Below are 13,280 nucleotides of genomic sequence, written 5' to 3'. Positions count from 1 at the left end.
CTGGCTAGAGGCGGCGCGGGGCTGCGCGGGGCGCCCGTCCCAATGGCGGCGCTGAAGTACGCGGGGCTGGAGGACACGGACAGCGAGGAGGAGCTGCCGCCGGGCTGGGAGGAGCGCACCACCAAGGACGGCTGGGTTTACTACGCGAAGTAAGGGAGCGGGGCGAGCCCGCCTGGAGCCCTCTGACCGCCCGCCCCTTCGCCCGGGGGCAGCGTCCGTGGAGCCGCCGCTGCCGTGCCCTCAGCGCGGCGGAGGAGGGGAGGGGGGGCGGGAGCCGCCATTTCCCGCCCTTTACCCTGAGGCGGGGTCCCGCCGTCGGGCGGCCGGCGCTGGGCTTGGTGCCGGGACCGGTCGCCGTGTCACTTCCCTGCCCGCGTCGTGCGTGTGCTGGGCTCTCCCCCGGGCCCGCGGGCGGGGCAGGCAGGTCTGTGCGGCGCTGGCACGCAGGCCTGTGCTGGGGAGGGATGCGGGAGCATCTCCGGGCCCTCGGGTGCGGGGGTGGGCGGTCCCACGGCTGTTGGTGGTGCGGTACGCCTCGTGGGTCTGTGGGCAGCTGAGCCTTACACGGTACTGTACTTTCTTAGTCTTTCTCCTTGTCGGAGTAGAGAAGGAACGGGTACCGTGGAAGTTAAAAGCTGTAAGTGCTCTCCCTCAGCTCTCCAGTGTACCACAGCTTTGACAAGAGATAAACGTTTGCTTTTGGCACCATCTGCTTGTGCCACTCTGAAAATTATTGCATCCTCACCGGTTGCAAAAGGGGATGTGCTGCAGGGCTAACTGACTTAGAGGAAAATATGTATTTTCTCCTCTCTTATGGTTTCTGTAACTGTGCTGATCTTGGAACCTGTTTTCAGCCTGTTTAAAGCTGCAAGATTTATTCCCTTTCACAAAAAGGGGGAAAAGTGTAATGCATTCTCACCTGTTGTGAGTTGGCATCTTCCTCTCAAGTTTTGCTTTACAAAGACTGGACAGAATGCTTTAGTTTATCTGCACTTGGTTTGTAAACACTGCGCATTCTCTCTGGATGTTTGTTTTTCCTAGGTCAAACTTCTGTATATTTCCTTTGACTTCAAAAGCTCTTGGCAAGAGGAATCACTTGGTGAAAGCAGCAAACCTACAGAATAATAAGATACTACTGAGCATAATTTTTACACAAACAGTCAATTCAGTGGGTCTGTTTTTTAACTGTTGTGAAACTTAACTATTTCAATTTAATTTAATGACATGGTATTAATATATCTTTACCAGGTGAAAATCTTGCCCAGTGTGTCTGAAAAATATTTCCTATGAGGAAGTGTTACATTGCTGCTACCTTTGATATAAGCTCTGTATGAGTGATACCTCTGCATATTCTGGAAATTTGTTTTTAAACCTTGTCAACAATATGAGCTTTAAACTTAGCTGGAATAGGGTTACTTTTGTTTTAAGACTTTTAGAGACCTTTGTGGCGAGTTAGGTATGCACCAGCTCACAAGTGGAGCTTGGTGGGCATGCATTTGGTTGTTAAGCTGCAGTAATTTGGTTATGTATCTCACATCAGACAGGAGTAATGAAGGATCTTATATCTTTGGTGTACCGGTGTCCTGAAGTTGAAGTGCTACTGCGGGTCACACAGATGTGATTACTTAGTCTTAGACCACCAGCTGTGATTCTTGTGATACAGTGTGCTCTCACTGTGGGCTAACTGCATGGTTATTATAAGAAGGAAAAGTTGCTGATTTTGTGTGTAAATTGCTGTTGCTACTAGATGTGTAGTTTAGTGATCATTTGTGTGTGTTATTCAAAAATACTGTCAGTTTTTATTTCCAACTTGGGCAGCTAACAGTTTGGATGCTCTTTCAAGTAATCCCTGCCTGACTTTTAATATTAAAACTTGGTTATTTTAAAATATTTAATGAAAGATAAGATTTTAATATCCAACCTGATTTCAGCAGTTTGGGTATCTTAAGACGTTGTTTATGTGCACATTGCTTTGTTTATTAGTCTGTAGTGCAGAAAACCTTATTGATATAGTTAGAGTATATTAATTCTGTTACAGGGATTTAAGTGAATAAAATCTCTGAATTAGAAGAGACGTGATACCATTAACACCCACATTAAGTAAGTAGTCTGCTAGTCAAGGCCTTTGGATAAACTCTTAGGTCCAAAGCTGCAATCGCTTGTGTAGAAGTCCAGACTTGCTGACTTTACAGCTTGCAAATCAGTATTATTAAACAAGAGTTTTAGAAAGGTGCTTGTGTTATTTGAAAACTTTCTAGTATTATTTCTACTAGTTTCTGATAAATTCTTTTCTTGCTTGCTTTTTCCTGCCAAGGATCACCATCCTTTCGTGACGTTTTCCGAGACTGTAATGTTATTCTCTAATGACTTTTGGGTTTTCATTCTTCTCGTTGTAAGCAACAAAACTTAGATTGAAAGTCAAACATTTATTTGGAATTTAATAGACTCCTGTGCTCTCTGATTAGTTACTTTTCCTTTAGAACTGTGACAACATAAAAGCCTGGTAACTTCTAGCAGCAGTTTTGACCTTTTTGAAACAAGGGATCGACGTGTTTCTTTTTTGTGGAAGACAAGCCATTTTTGGAACTGTATTTAAAAAAAAGTTTAAAACCTGTATTTACTGTATAGAAAAAAACTGGATTACACCAGAAAAATTATTAGACAGCCTTTTTAAATCTTAACCTTTTGTTTCCCTCCAGCCACCTGGAAGAAAAAACACAGTGGGAACATCCTAAATCTGGGAAGAGGAAACGAGTTGCAGGAGGTTTGTGTTTAAGCTGAAATTAGGTTACAAACATCAGCTGGAGTTTGTGCGGGATCTAGATCTCATCCTGATCTTCTAGTTGACACTAATCACCTAGGCAAACTGAGCTTGCAAAATACAGCTGATTGCAATGGGGTTTTACATATGTGATTGTGTCTGTGTAGAGTGATGACTTTGCAGTTTTATGGCTGTCTTGTATTGCTCCATAAAGCCAAAATACTAATTCTGAGATAAAGGGATTGTTTTACTGTGGCTTGTAAAGCATATTGTAAAGGCTGGAATTCTCTGGTTGGGTTCTGATCTCCGGGTGTCCATCAGATAATATTTATAGTCGGATTATATTCTTCAGAGAATATATTTGATCAAAGAATAACCCTGGCACAGAAGGAAGTCCCATTAGTTTTCACTTTACTTGTTTTCCCTAACCCAGTTGAATGTTTGTGCCAAAACAGAAGACAGCTAATGTTGCAGGACACTTCCAAAAGATCTATGGCTTCTTGAGGACCTTGGGTCAGTGCCTTAAATTAGATCTTCCCAGAAGCTTCTATATGGCGTGCTTAGGGGTACTGTACTCTTGACAAGCTGTATTTCATTTGGCATTGGTAATCTGACTATAACGAACTGGAATGTTTTCAGTAGATTTTGAGCCAGTTGAATTCTAATTGGATACTTATCAGACAGGATTAGAAGTACTTGGGAATGCTATCTGTTAAGTACATCCGTAGGGTCTTTTATGTAATAATCTATTTGGTAAAGTTTTGTCATTTTTATTCTTTTATCTGTCCTTCCAACTTTGATTTAATGTATCCCATACCCACTTGAGGGTTCTGATCTTCCAACTTTTGGTGTGTGTTCTATGTGACTTTTCCTACATTTAGTTTGATGTTTTTGCTATTTGCCTTATCAGGGATAGATACTAAACTGTGTCCGGTATAGACATGTGTATGCACTGGGAAGCATGGTTACATTTTGCCAGTTTGTGCTATAACATGAAATAATCTTTAGAAAGAATTCTTAGATGATACTTAATATACTAGTCCTTACAGTTGTACCAGATCTCTTGTATATTATACTTCTATTAGAGAGCAATTGTGTGTCACTAGGTAAGGAATCCTTCTTTCAAGTTCCAATGTTCAGATGCAGCAGGCTGCTGTATTACCTACAGAAATAATGCAGAATTTTGCCACATCTGTCTGAGAAATCACTTAAACCTCAAATCTGAGTGTACTCTAATGCCTGCAGAAAGATAATGTTTTCTGTATTTCCTAGGTCTGCCATACGGATGGGAGCAGGAGACTGATGAAAATGGACAAGTCTATTTTGTAGAGTAAGTGCAGCAAAATGTAGAATATGGACAAGTAGGACAACTGTGTTTCATGTTGGGTAGCCTTTCTGAGTTATGATACTGTGAGACTATCAGCTGGAAAGATAAAGATATTAATATTAAAGTATGACTTCAGAGTCCATATGCAGGTATTACACTTGTAGCAGTGTCTGAACACCCATTTGTGGTTTTCTGAGTTTTTCCATGTGCACAGAAATACTCGCTTGGGTGACAGATTGAAGTGAGTTGCGTATCCACATCTCGGGATGTGAGCTGACCTTCAGGCAAAGTTTGTTAGACTCATTTTGTTTGTATACCTTTATGGATAAACTCTGTATGTGTAACTTCAAAAACGCATCCAGAACTTCATGGCTGATTGTTAACATTGCAGTAGTGCTTTAAACAATAAGATGAAAACAAAATTGCTGCAGCTCTGACTCACTTGCAATCTAGAAAAGAGGATGGGGATTGAGCTAGCAAAGATTTTTAGAAAGGTGAGGGAGGAGGAAGTTCACAGAAGCAGAAAGAGATTTCTGGGAACACTTCCTCTTGTACATTTTCAGTGGCAGGGTCAAAACGGGGTAGTTATCTCAAACTGACTTGGCCTGTGAATATTCTTCATTCTGCCGAAATAGTAAGTGTAGCCTCACTGTCCTGTAGTTAAGGGTTGAAGACTGAAAATTGCTGTTTAGTGTCTCTTTCTGATAATTGTCTGAAGAAAACTAAAACTCCGTTTTAAAAAGGTGAGGCTGTCCCAAATTATGCCATTTGCTGAGCAGATGTGAAGTTATTTATTTTCACTTTTTTGAGAAAAAAAGTACTGAACTACATTTCTCATTGGTATATTGTTTCAAGGAAGTAGTGTAGGCCGCTTTTACAGAGCTCCTAAGAGAACACGATCTTCCCTAATATAGTGCGATTCCCCCCCCCCCCCCCCGTGATGAAATTCTGCTTTCTATGTCAGGGGTTCACATGAAGTTCAGAATGACGTTGTGAAGTTTGTGAATACAATTATTAATGGATGCTGTCACAATTGGAGAAAAGGTTGATAAAGTAATTGGTATTATTTCAATGAAACTGAAAAAAGTTTTGATTTTTTGAAATTTAAGTAATCCACTGGAATTGTACACAGCATGGTTGAAATACATTTAAAATCTAAATGCAGAGTACTGAAAGTTCAAAGCAGTTGAAATTGTGTTCTTTTGCAGCCACATAAACAAAAGGACTACCTACCTTGACCCAAGACTGGCATTTACAGTTGAAGATAATCCAGTAAAACCTACTACTAGACAGAAATATGATGGAAACAGTACTGCAATGGAAATACTCCAGGGTCATGACTTGAGTGGAAAAGTGGTTATAGTCACGGGAGCAAATTCAGGAATAGGTAGGTTAACATTGTGCATGAGGTAAAATATGGCAATCTTTACCTTAACAGGCTACTTCAGTTGTTTAAATATCTGCGTGGTTTTGGTATGCAAACTTCATTTGCATTATATCCATATAAAACCTAGTTAAAAAACTTTGTTCAAGTTTGTGTACTGCTTTAAAAAAAAAAAGTGGAGAATCTGTAGCTTAGAGGAAAGCCACAGGAAAGACATCAAGTTCTGAAACAGTTGATTTTTCTTTTGTAGAAAAATACTGATGGAGGCATTTTACATTATGTAAATATATAAAGGATGGCTGTGAAAGAGAAGGGAAGTTCTTTTTACAATCTTGGTGGCTAGGACAAGGACTAAGGTTTGTATGGCTGCAGGGGAGTGCGGGTAAAGTATTCAGAAAAACCCAATAGCAGCAAGTAAACTCGGGTGAAGATTTTCCAGGAAGGCTGTGGAATCTATCTCTGAAGTTATTTTCAAGTCAACTTGATGATGAACTTGTGTCAGAATTTCATATTTGATACTCCTTAAGGGCAAAAAAATATGTTTATGACCTTCTAAAATCCCTGTTAATTGTATTTTCTAGTAGGTTTATAAATCCTTTTAGGCACTCGGCTTGTTTAGATACCTGTTACATAGTATTACTTCTACAGTGGGTGAGTGAGAGATTCTAATTAGCTACTTTTTGTTTCATTTTATAATGAAGCTTTGGTGCTTTGAGGCTTTGCCTTTCTTCTCAGAAAACAGGATTTATTCTCCAGCTTAATATGCTGAGCCATTTGAAGTTTCACTTAGCAACCTGCACAGGATATGTCTTTTTCAGTGGCTTAAATTTATGGAGGAACCACAAAGCTAAAACAGAAGAAAGCAGTTATAGGGTGGTTGCTTCTTTCATAATCTTTTTTTTTTTTTTTTTTTTTCCCCCTAGCCCTCAGGGCTGCTGAGGGAGGTTAGAATCTGAACTGGGCTTGTGCTGATTGTGACTTCTGATCAGCCTGTTTGATGGAGAGTTAAACTCCTTGGTGTTGTCTGAAGGGAACGTTCCCCCTTTGGGGCTGGCTAATAGTGTTCTTGTCCAATTAATTTGGACATAATTGGCGGAATGTGAAGTTTTCTTGAAACTGTTGTCCAAGTTGTTAAGAAGTACCAGTCTTAGATTAGTTCTTAGCCATGCTTTAAGACTCTTGGCAAACTGCTTTGAACACGTCCGTGTCATGTAGTGGATTACGATGTAGAGATCCCTGTGAGCTTTAGTGTATCAACACAATTCTTTGGGACTCCATGTGGAAATACTAGTTAGCTAGCTCAAGCAGAGTCTTACCAGTTCTGGAGCTTCTTCCCCAGTTATTTTAGGATTTCAGTGCTGTGCTCCACTTGTAGATACTTCTTTTAACTCTGTGTATTTTAGAGTTAGTATTTCCCTCCCTGAGTATTTTGAGGAGTAAACCATTACTGTGTTTTCAGAACACTATCATGCTTTATTTGAGGTAAGTGTAAATATTCCAAGGAAATGTTGCTGTCCATTAAGTAGAGAGTGATTGAAAAAGAATGGATTACTTGTTGAGCATTTGTATTTAATCACGTAAGAAAAAAAATCACTTAGCCCTTTCATTGCTGTCAAAATTAATTTCAATGGTATATTTGAAACTGACTTTGTTATCTGTACATTTATTGAGAAATTTTTCATTTCAGCATTGATAGAACAAAGATCGATGTGTAAGTTAGGAGACTGCAGTCTATCAAAATGCAGAAAAATGGGTTTTCAGTTACGGCGTTGCTGGATGCTCAAGATAAAGTTTGGAAAATGCTGATAATCCCTTGAAAGATGGATGAACATAGAAGTTGTTTTTTTTTTTTTTGTTATTCATCCATATACACCCATTTAAGATAGCAATGTTAAAAACAGATCAATAAAGATGGAATGATATGTTAATTCACTTTATTTGTGACTCTAATACAGGGGATCCAATGTAGCTTGACATGCATATTTTTTCACCCCCCTCATATTTGAAAAATCTCCTCTTCTGAAAAAGAGATGCTTACTTAATTACTGAGGGAGTACTTTGGATGACTTCGGCAGTGGTAGAGTTCTACTGGTATCACACGAACTGGCTTCTCAAATCTAACTTCATTACCATTAACTTGTCTTAACGTGTCTCTAAAATGGAGAGACTGTCTGCTCTGTGGTTCTACTTTTTATTACTGATGAGGAATATGGACTGTAAGAATTCCCTAGATTACATACCCACTTTCTTAACTTAGTCCTTAAAATTATTGCAAAAAGTGTGGGGGGAAAAAAAGTACTAAAATTAGATTTATAAACACTTCATTAGTTTTCACTAGCAGCTTGGAAAAAGTTAATGAATTATTCTGTTCTTATGATGTAGAGAGATCATAGCAGATCACGAGTTTAGTAAATATGTTTTCTTATTTTTTATTTTGGAAGTTTTTTTCTTCTGACAGTGCCATCCAAATGTTCTTTGGATTTTTTTCTCATCTGTTTTTAAGCTCAATCAAAATTTTAGTGTGAGTATCACATTCAGAAGTTGTGGTAACTTTTGGTCATGGTAAAGCTAGTTGTAGTAAAAAGGAAGTAAGACTGATGTACTGAACAGTTTAGTCTTATTGTGTCAGTCCTGGTTTTAAAAACTTACTGTTCTTAGTATATTTAAACATGAGTAGTGTGAAGTGTCAGTTTGTTCTCTTAAAGTCAGTAAGACTTATTCTGCTGTGAGGAATTAAAGATAGTGTGCAATTTTGTGTGTATTGTTTTTTGTTTTAAAGGTCTCAACATCAGTTAGGTTACAGAGAAAATGCTTGTATGAATAAAGTCATACTTTCATTTTTTTCCACTAGAGGGCTGTGTTGCTCTTTGAAAATGCTAAACAAAAGCGTCCTAGTGTTTTTTCCTGTTTTGGGTAAATGCTCCTGTAATTTTGTTGTTTGTGTTCTTAATTATTAGGGCTAGAATTCGAACTTTTAAAAAGCATGTCAGCTGTTCATCTAGGTTTAATTTCGTAAAAAAAAAAAGTATTTTCAACTGCATCTGTAAGCAATCTCTTCAAATGAAACATTTTTTTAAAAAAGAATATTACTTGGTTTTAATATGAAGACAGTTGTGTAGCTAATGTGATTTTCTGTGACATGTATGAATATTGCTATCTGTTTTAAAGATTCACGTAGCTGTATGACCTTGAACCTACATGTTCTGTTTTCTTATCGGCTGCAGTTGCATCTAACCTATTGTGACTGCTAGAGTATGTAAGAGTAGTGAAATGTAAGTAGTATTGCAGTATATTATGGAAGGGCAAAATGTGTATGTTCTGTGCAGTAAGGCAGATTCTACAAAGTAGGGTTTTTCTTAATGGTTTTCCAAGATTTTATCACAAAACCATGTTGATAATTGTGACCAAACCATTGCGCAAACTGGAATTTTAATTTTTCTGCTATATGAAGGTCAAAAGAAAACCGTTAATTGCTTTTGTAGGGGATGCCCAGAACAAGAACAAATTATCTCAAGAAAATGAAAAGCATTTTTGGCTTTGAGCAGCTTAATTTTTTTCAAATATTGAAGAAAATCCAGAAACTTCAGTCATAATGTGGCTTGCTATATCGCTTTTCTTGATTATGTTTTACCAGAGTAAAGCGTGTAACTTTATAATTGTGGAAATGTTTCAGATTATTTCTTCAAAATAATTGTCGGTTAATGTTTGGTTAAATGAATTTCTTGTTTTTCTGGCACTTTTGTTGCTATGCAATGAAGAGGCCATAGCCAGGAGATAAGTTGTATTTTAGGTACTTTTTCTCAGTACTTCAGACTGGTCACTGCTCTGGTGAGCTTTCAGTCTACATATACTTCTGGTGTGAGAAGTGTTCTTACTCATTTCTTGTGCAGAACTTCAGTATTAGCAACTCTTGTCATACTGTTGCAAAAGTTAGGAAATGTGATTATAATTTTTTGCAATTAAACATGTGCTTTATGATTTAAAAAGTTTTGAATAACTGACCCTTTAATTTATAAATGATAAACAGAAGTTTTTGTGGTTATTCCTCTCTCATAGCCTTTTCTCCTGATGACTCTATTGGTGTATTATGTTTTAAGTGCACAAAGCTAGCTTGACATAGTTGAAAACAAAAAATGGTTATTGCAAAAGATGTGCAAGTTAGATTGTAACATATCACTTAGGTATTTGATCTCTAAAAGTCTGATTAAGTTACAGCTAAAAATAACTAACTTTTACAGCTAAAAATAACTAACTACTAAAATACAGTTGGCAGCTGTATTCTTTCATTCTTTTTAAATTGATGTATGCTACACCCATGGCTGATTTGCATCCCCTTAAACAAATGTAGCTGATACTTGAGGATGAGGTATAAGAAATCACGGGGAGAGACTTAGAGCTAAAACCCTGTTTTGAGCTCAACTATCAGAACAGAGCCTGTGCAGCTTTTGAAATGCATTGCATATTTAATGAGCTGTATTCCCAGTATCAAATGTCATAGTTAATTGCAGTGAGGGTTTGTATATATTCACAATGTTTAGTTATATTTGTGTAACTGTAGAAGATAATATTTGGACAAAAGGTAACTTGATAATTTACTTAGTATTAATTATCATGGTAACATGTAGGTGATTAGATTTTGTTCACACATGGTGATACTTTTGTGATACATACAGATTATGTAGCTCTGCAATTTATCATGTGCCTTTCGCTATCACCTGCACCTAATTCAGAAATCTCTCTCATGTGTGAGATGATTTGAACACTTTACATCTGTGAGCAATGTCGAATGGTTATCCCTCTTAAATCATTTTGTTCCCAAAACACTGGAAACTTTTCTGTCTCCCTTACTGAGAAAAAAAAATCCAGTAAAATTTCAGTGGTCTGGGATGTGCGATTAACTGTGTGAATTCTGGGACCAATAGCATCTGAGATCTGATACTGTCAGGATGGAAACAGAACTTTAACAGAAAGCTAGGAATCTCTCTTTTCAGTAAGCATGCAGTGCTTACATCAATTCAGAAACATCCAAAGACATTTGTTTTCCTTTCATCATTTTATTGTATTAAAAAAAGTTATTTTCAGTAGCTTTTTACTTTTTGGTTTATCAAATGTGTATAAGAAAGTAAACCTGTATATAAATGATGCAATACACATGTTCAGGCTGCTTGTGCCTTGACTGCATGCTTTTATACTTTGTACTGACAGAAGCTAATGAAAGTTTTTGTTGCAGGAGTGACATATTGAATAGCTTCAGATTTTCTGAGATCCTGATTTCTGAGCTATTGTTTCTACATGTTGTGTGACGGTGTTTGGGCGCTTCCTGTGTTAGTATTGTTTTGAATGTTTCTTTTAGTTAAAAAGCAGAATCTACCTTCAGAGCCGTGATAGAGGCAGGTGTGGTTAACCTTTGTTGCATTTCTTAGGCTAATTGAGTAACAGCTAATTGAGTAATAGCTATTTAAGCTACTACACTTATGAGGAGCAAAATTAAATTTTAAAGCTTATCTAAATTTCTTGTGAAGATCATTTAAGGTCTCTAATAGGGGCTGGCTAGATTTCACCACTGTGCCCTAAATCTATTGGCAATGGAGAGATAGAAAAAGTCTGATGAAAAAGAGCATCTTTACCTCTTCAGAAATCAAAAATTGACTGCTCTGTACTTGCAGAGAAGAGAATTTTGAGAATATGGGCAACCATTCCAGTTGCAGAAGCTACTGAGATTACTTGTGGGCAACAGCATTTTCACTGAGGCTGGCTGTCGGCCTTCACAAAGAAGGTAACATTTGCTGAATCCTAATTAGACCAGTGAACAGTCTCATTTAAGTCAAACTGCAGTAATACGGGAGGAAGAAAACAGACCCTTACAAATAACATTGAGGACTCATTTTAGTAGTATTTGACTGTCTTAAATATTTTCATTGTCTTTCATTGTATTGCATGGAGTTTGGTGGTCTTAAGCCCACAGATGCTTGTCTGAATCTGTAGGTAAGGAATTGTTCAGCTCTATTTTTGAGCTAGATTGTGAATTTTCATTGAAAAATGTGTACATTTTCTTTGAAAGCACAAAGTTTGTTTTCTAATTTCTCTCTTTCGTGTCCAGATGAAGTAGTGTTTAAAGGTTGTATAACTGTCAGGACTTCTACTAAGGAACTGCTCAGGATAGTTCTCTGTTTCAGATTCACTTTATGATTTCTTGTATGGGTCTGGAATCTTTCTTATGCTGTAACACATGAATTTTGTCAGCTTTGGAAAAAATCAGCCTGTTTTTGTTCGATAGTTTGTATTGGAAACAATAATCTTTGAGAAAAAATACATCTGTGTGGTTTTGTTCTGTATTGTTATTTTTATCAGTTCTATTCATATGTTAACTTTTTTCGAAGATCTCAATCTAAATGTCTTTTTTATGTTTTATTATTATAAATAAGCAGCAAGGTGTTTGCTTTCCAGTTACGGTCTTTTTTTTGCATCCCTTTTTCTTAGGAGAGCAGAAAAAGGTTGGGGGAGGAAGCTTGTGACAATCTTTTGTGAACGGTCTTTTCCTACCATGTAGAATTTTTCCCTAATTTAGTGAAAAGTTTGATGTCTGACTCAAAATTAGTTTTCATAAATGCATGAATTCCTGGGGGTTAATAAGTTGAAACTTCTGCCTGTTTTTATTAAGAAGAATTTCTGTTCATAATTCAGTTGTAGCTCAATGGTGTAGAGAGAAGGGAGATACTGGTGTTTTACTAAGGAGATGCATCTTATGTTCTCACTAAAGCATGACTTGTGGTGAACGAACTATTACAACCTTTGCACTGTTGTATGTTTCCATGCTGGGAGTGTTTCACATGTGGAGAACTGAAGTGGATATTATTTATGGAGGTTTGGGTTCAAAGTTTATTGTGAGGCAAACACAAAGGTCAGCAATATAGAACCTTGGATTATTTTTCTTGGCCAAGTCCTAGCTGTCCCTGAGATGATTTTCATGGGATGCTTTTGTATTTACTGGGCTCTTAAAAGGATGAAAAGAGTTGTTCCTTTATGTATATTTAATTTTTTTGGTGAATTCTAGGCTCCATATATCATGTTTCACAATTATAAGCGGCATAGTGTATTAACAGAAAAGCACGGCTGGCCTGGATGCAGCCAGTATGCGTATGCTTTGCTCTGGTAGAATAAAGTAACCTCTCATGAGAAAAATAAATTACCCAATAAAATCATTATTTTGTGGTTGTAACTTTTACAGCAGGGTCTTCTGCCAGCACAGTTGTGGTGTTTAGGGACTGTTTTCTTGCCATCCTTCACCAACAAATCAGTGACAATGGAGATTTGGTTTTAAACATTCTTAAAATGTGGTTGGGTGGTGAGAGTGAGGGGGAAAAAATAATCATCCTTCAGCCTAATATGGTTTGGTATTGTATATGTAGCTATGGTTTTCTTAGTTTCATATTGTTACTCTGATTTCAACGGACTCATTAATTCTCTTGAGAAAAAGCTGCTTGCTTAATGAAGAATTCATATGAAGGGTAATGCCGAAAAATTAAAGGCTGAATTTTTTAAGTGCTGTGATCCACGTGCTGTGGACCAAACTTGGCATGGGTTATCTTAAACCACATGAGTAGCCTTACCATAAAATGCTGGTGTCTGTATAGGAGCTTTGTTGTTTGCTTCTTACCTAAACACACTTTAAACAAACTTACAATTTTTTTTTTTTTTGAGTATTTTCTTTGTGGAATTCCAAAACTTTGTAGCAGGCATGAATTTTGTTGCACCAGTGTTTTTGGGAAATGAGAGTACAGTCCTTTTCCAGGAAGCATATTTTTGGC

General features: G+C 37.5%; 1 protein-coding gene across 9 annotated transcripts in view; it reads left to right on the top strand.

Moving 5' to 3' along the window:
- WWOX (WW domain containing oxidoreductase) overlaps window positions 1-13,280 on the top strand; it is a 529,815-nt gene continuing 516,535 nt past the window's right edge. For all 9 annotated transcript variants that reach the window (XM_075433872.1, XM_075433873.1, XM_075433878.1 and 6 more), the window contains exons 1-4: window positions 1-149; window positions 2,700-2,764; window positions 4,034-4,091; window positions 5,297-5,475. In XM_075433872.1, coding sequence (XP_075289987.1) covers window positions 43-149; window positions 2,700-2,764; window positions 4,034-4,091; window positions 5,297-5,475 — 409 coding nt within the window. In that variant the 5' untranslated portion in view covers window positions 1-42. The remainder of the gene's footprint in view (window positions 150-2,699; window positions 2,765-4,033; window positions 4,092-5,296; window positions 5,476-13,280) is intronic.

This window comes from Opisthocomus hoazin, chromosome 12, assembly GCF_030867145.1.
Source record: "Opisthocomus hoazin isolate bOpiHoa1 chromosome 12, bOpiHoa1.hap1, whole genome shotgun sequence".
Lineage (NCBI taxonomy): Eukaryota > Metazoa > Chordata > Aves > Opisthocomiformes > Opisthocomidae > Opisthocomus > Opisthocomus hoazin.
Note: the sequence above shows the minus strand (reverse complement) of the source record. Positions and strands in the feature narration are given on the sequence as shown.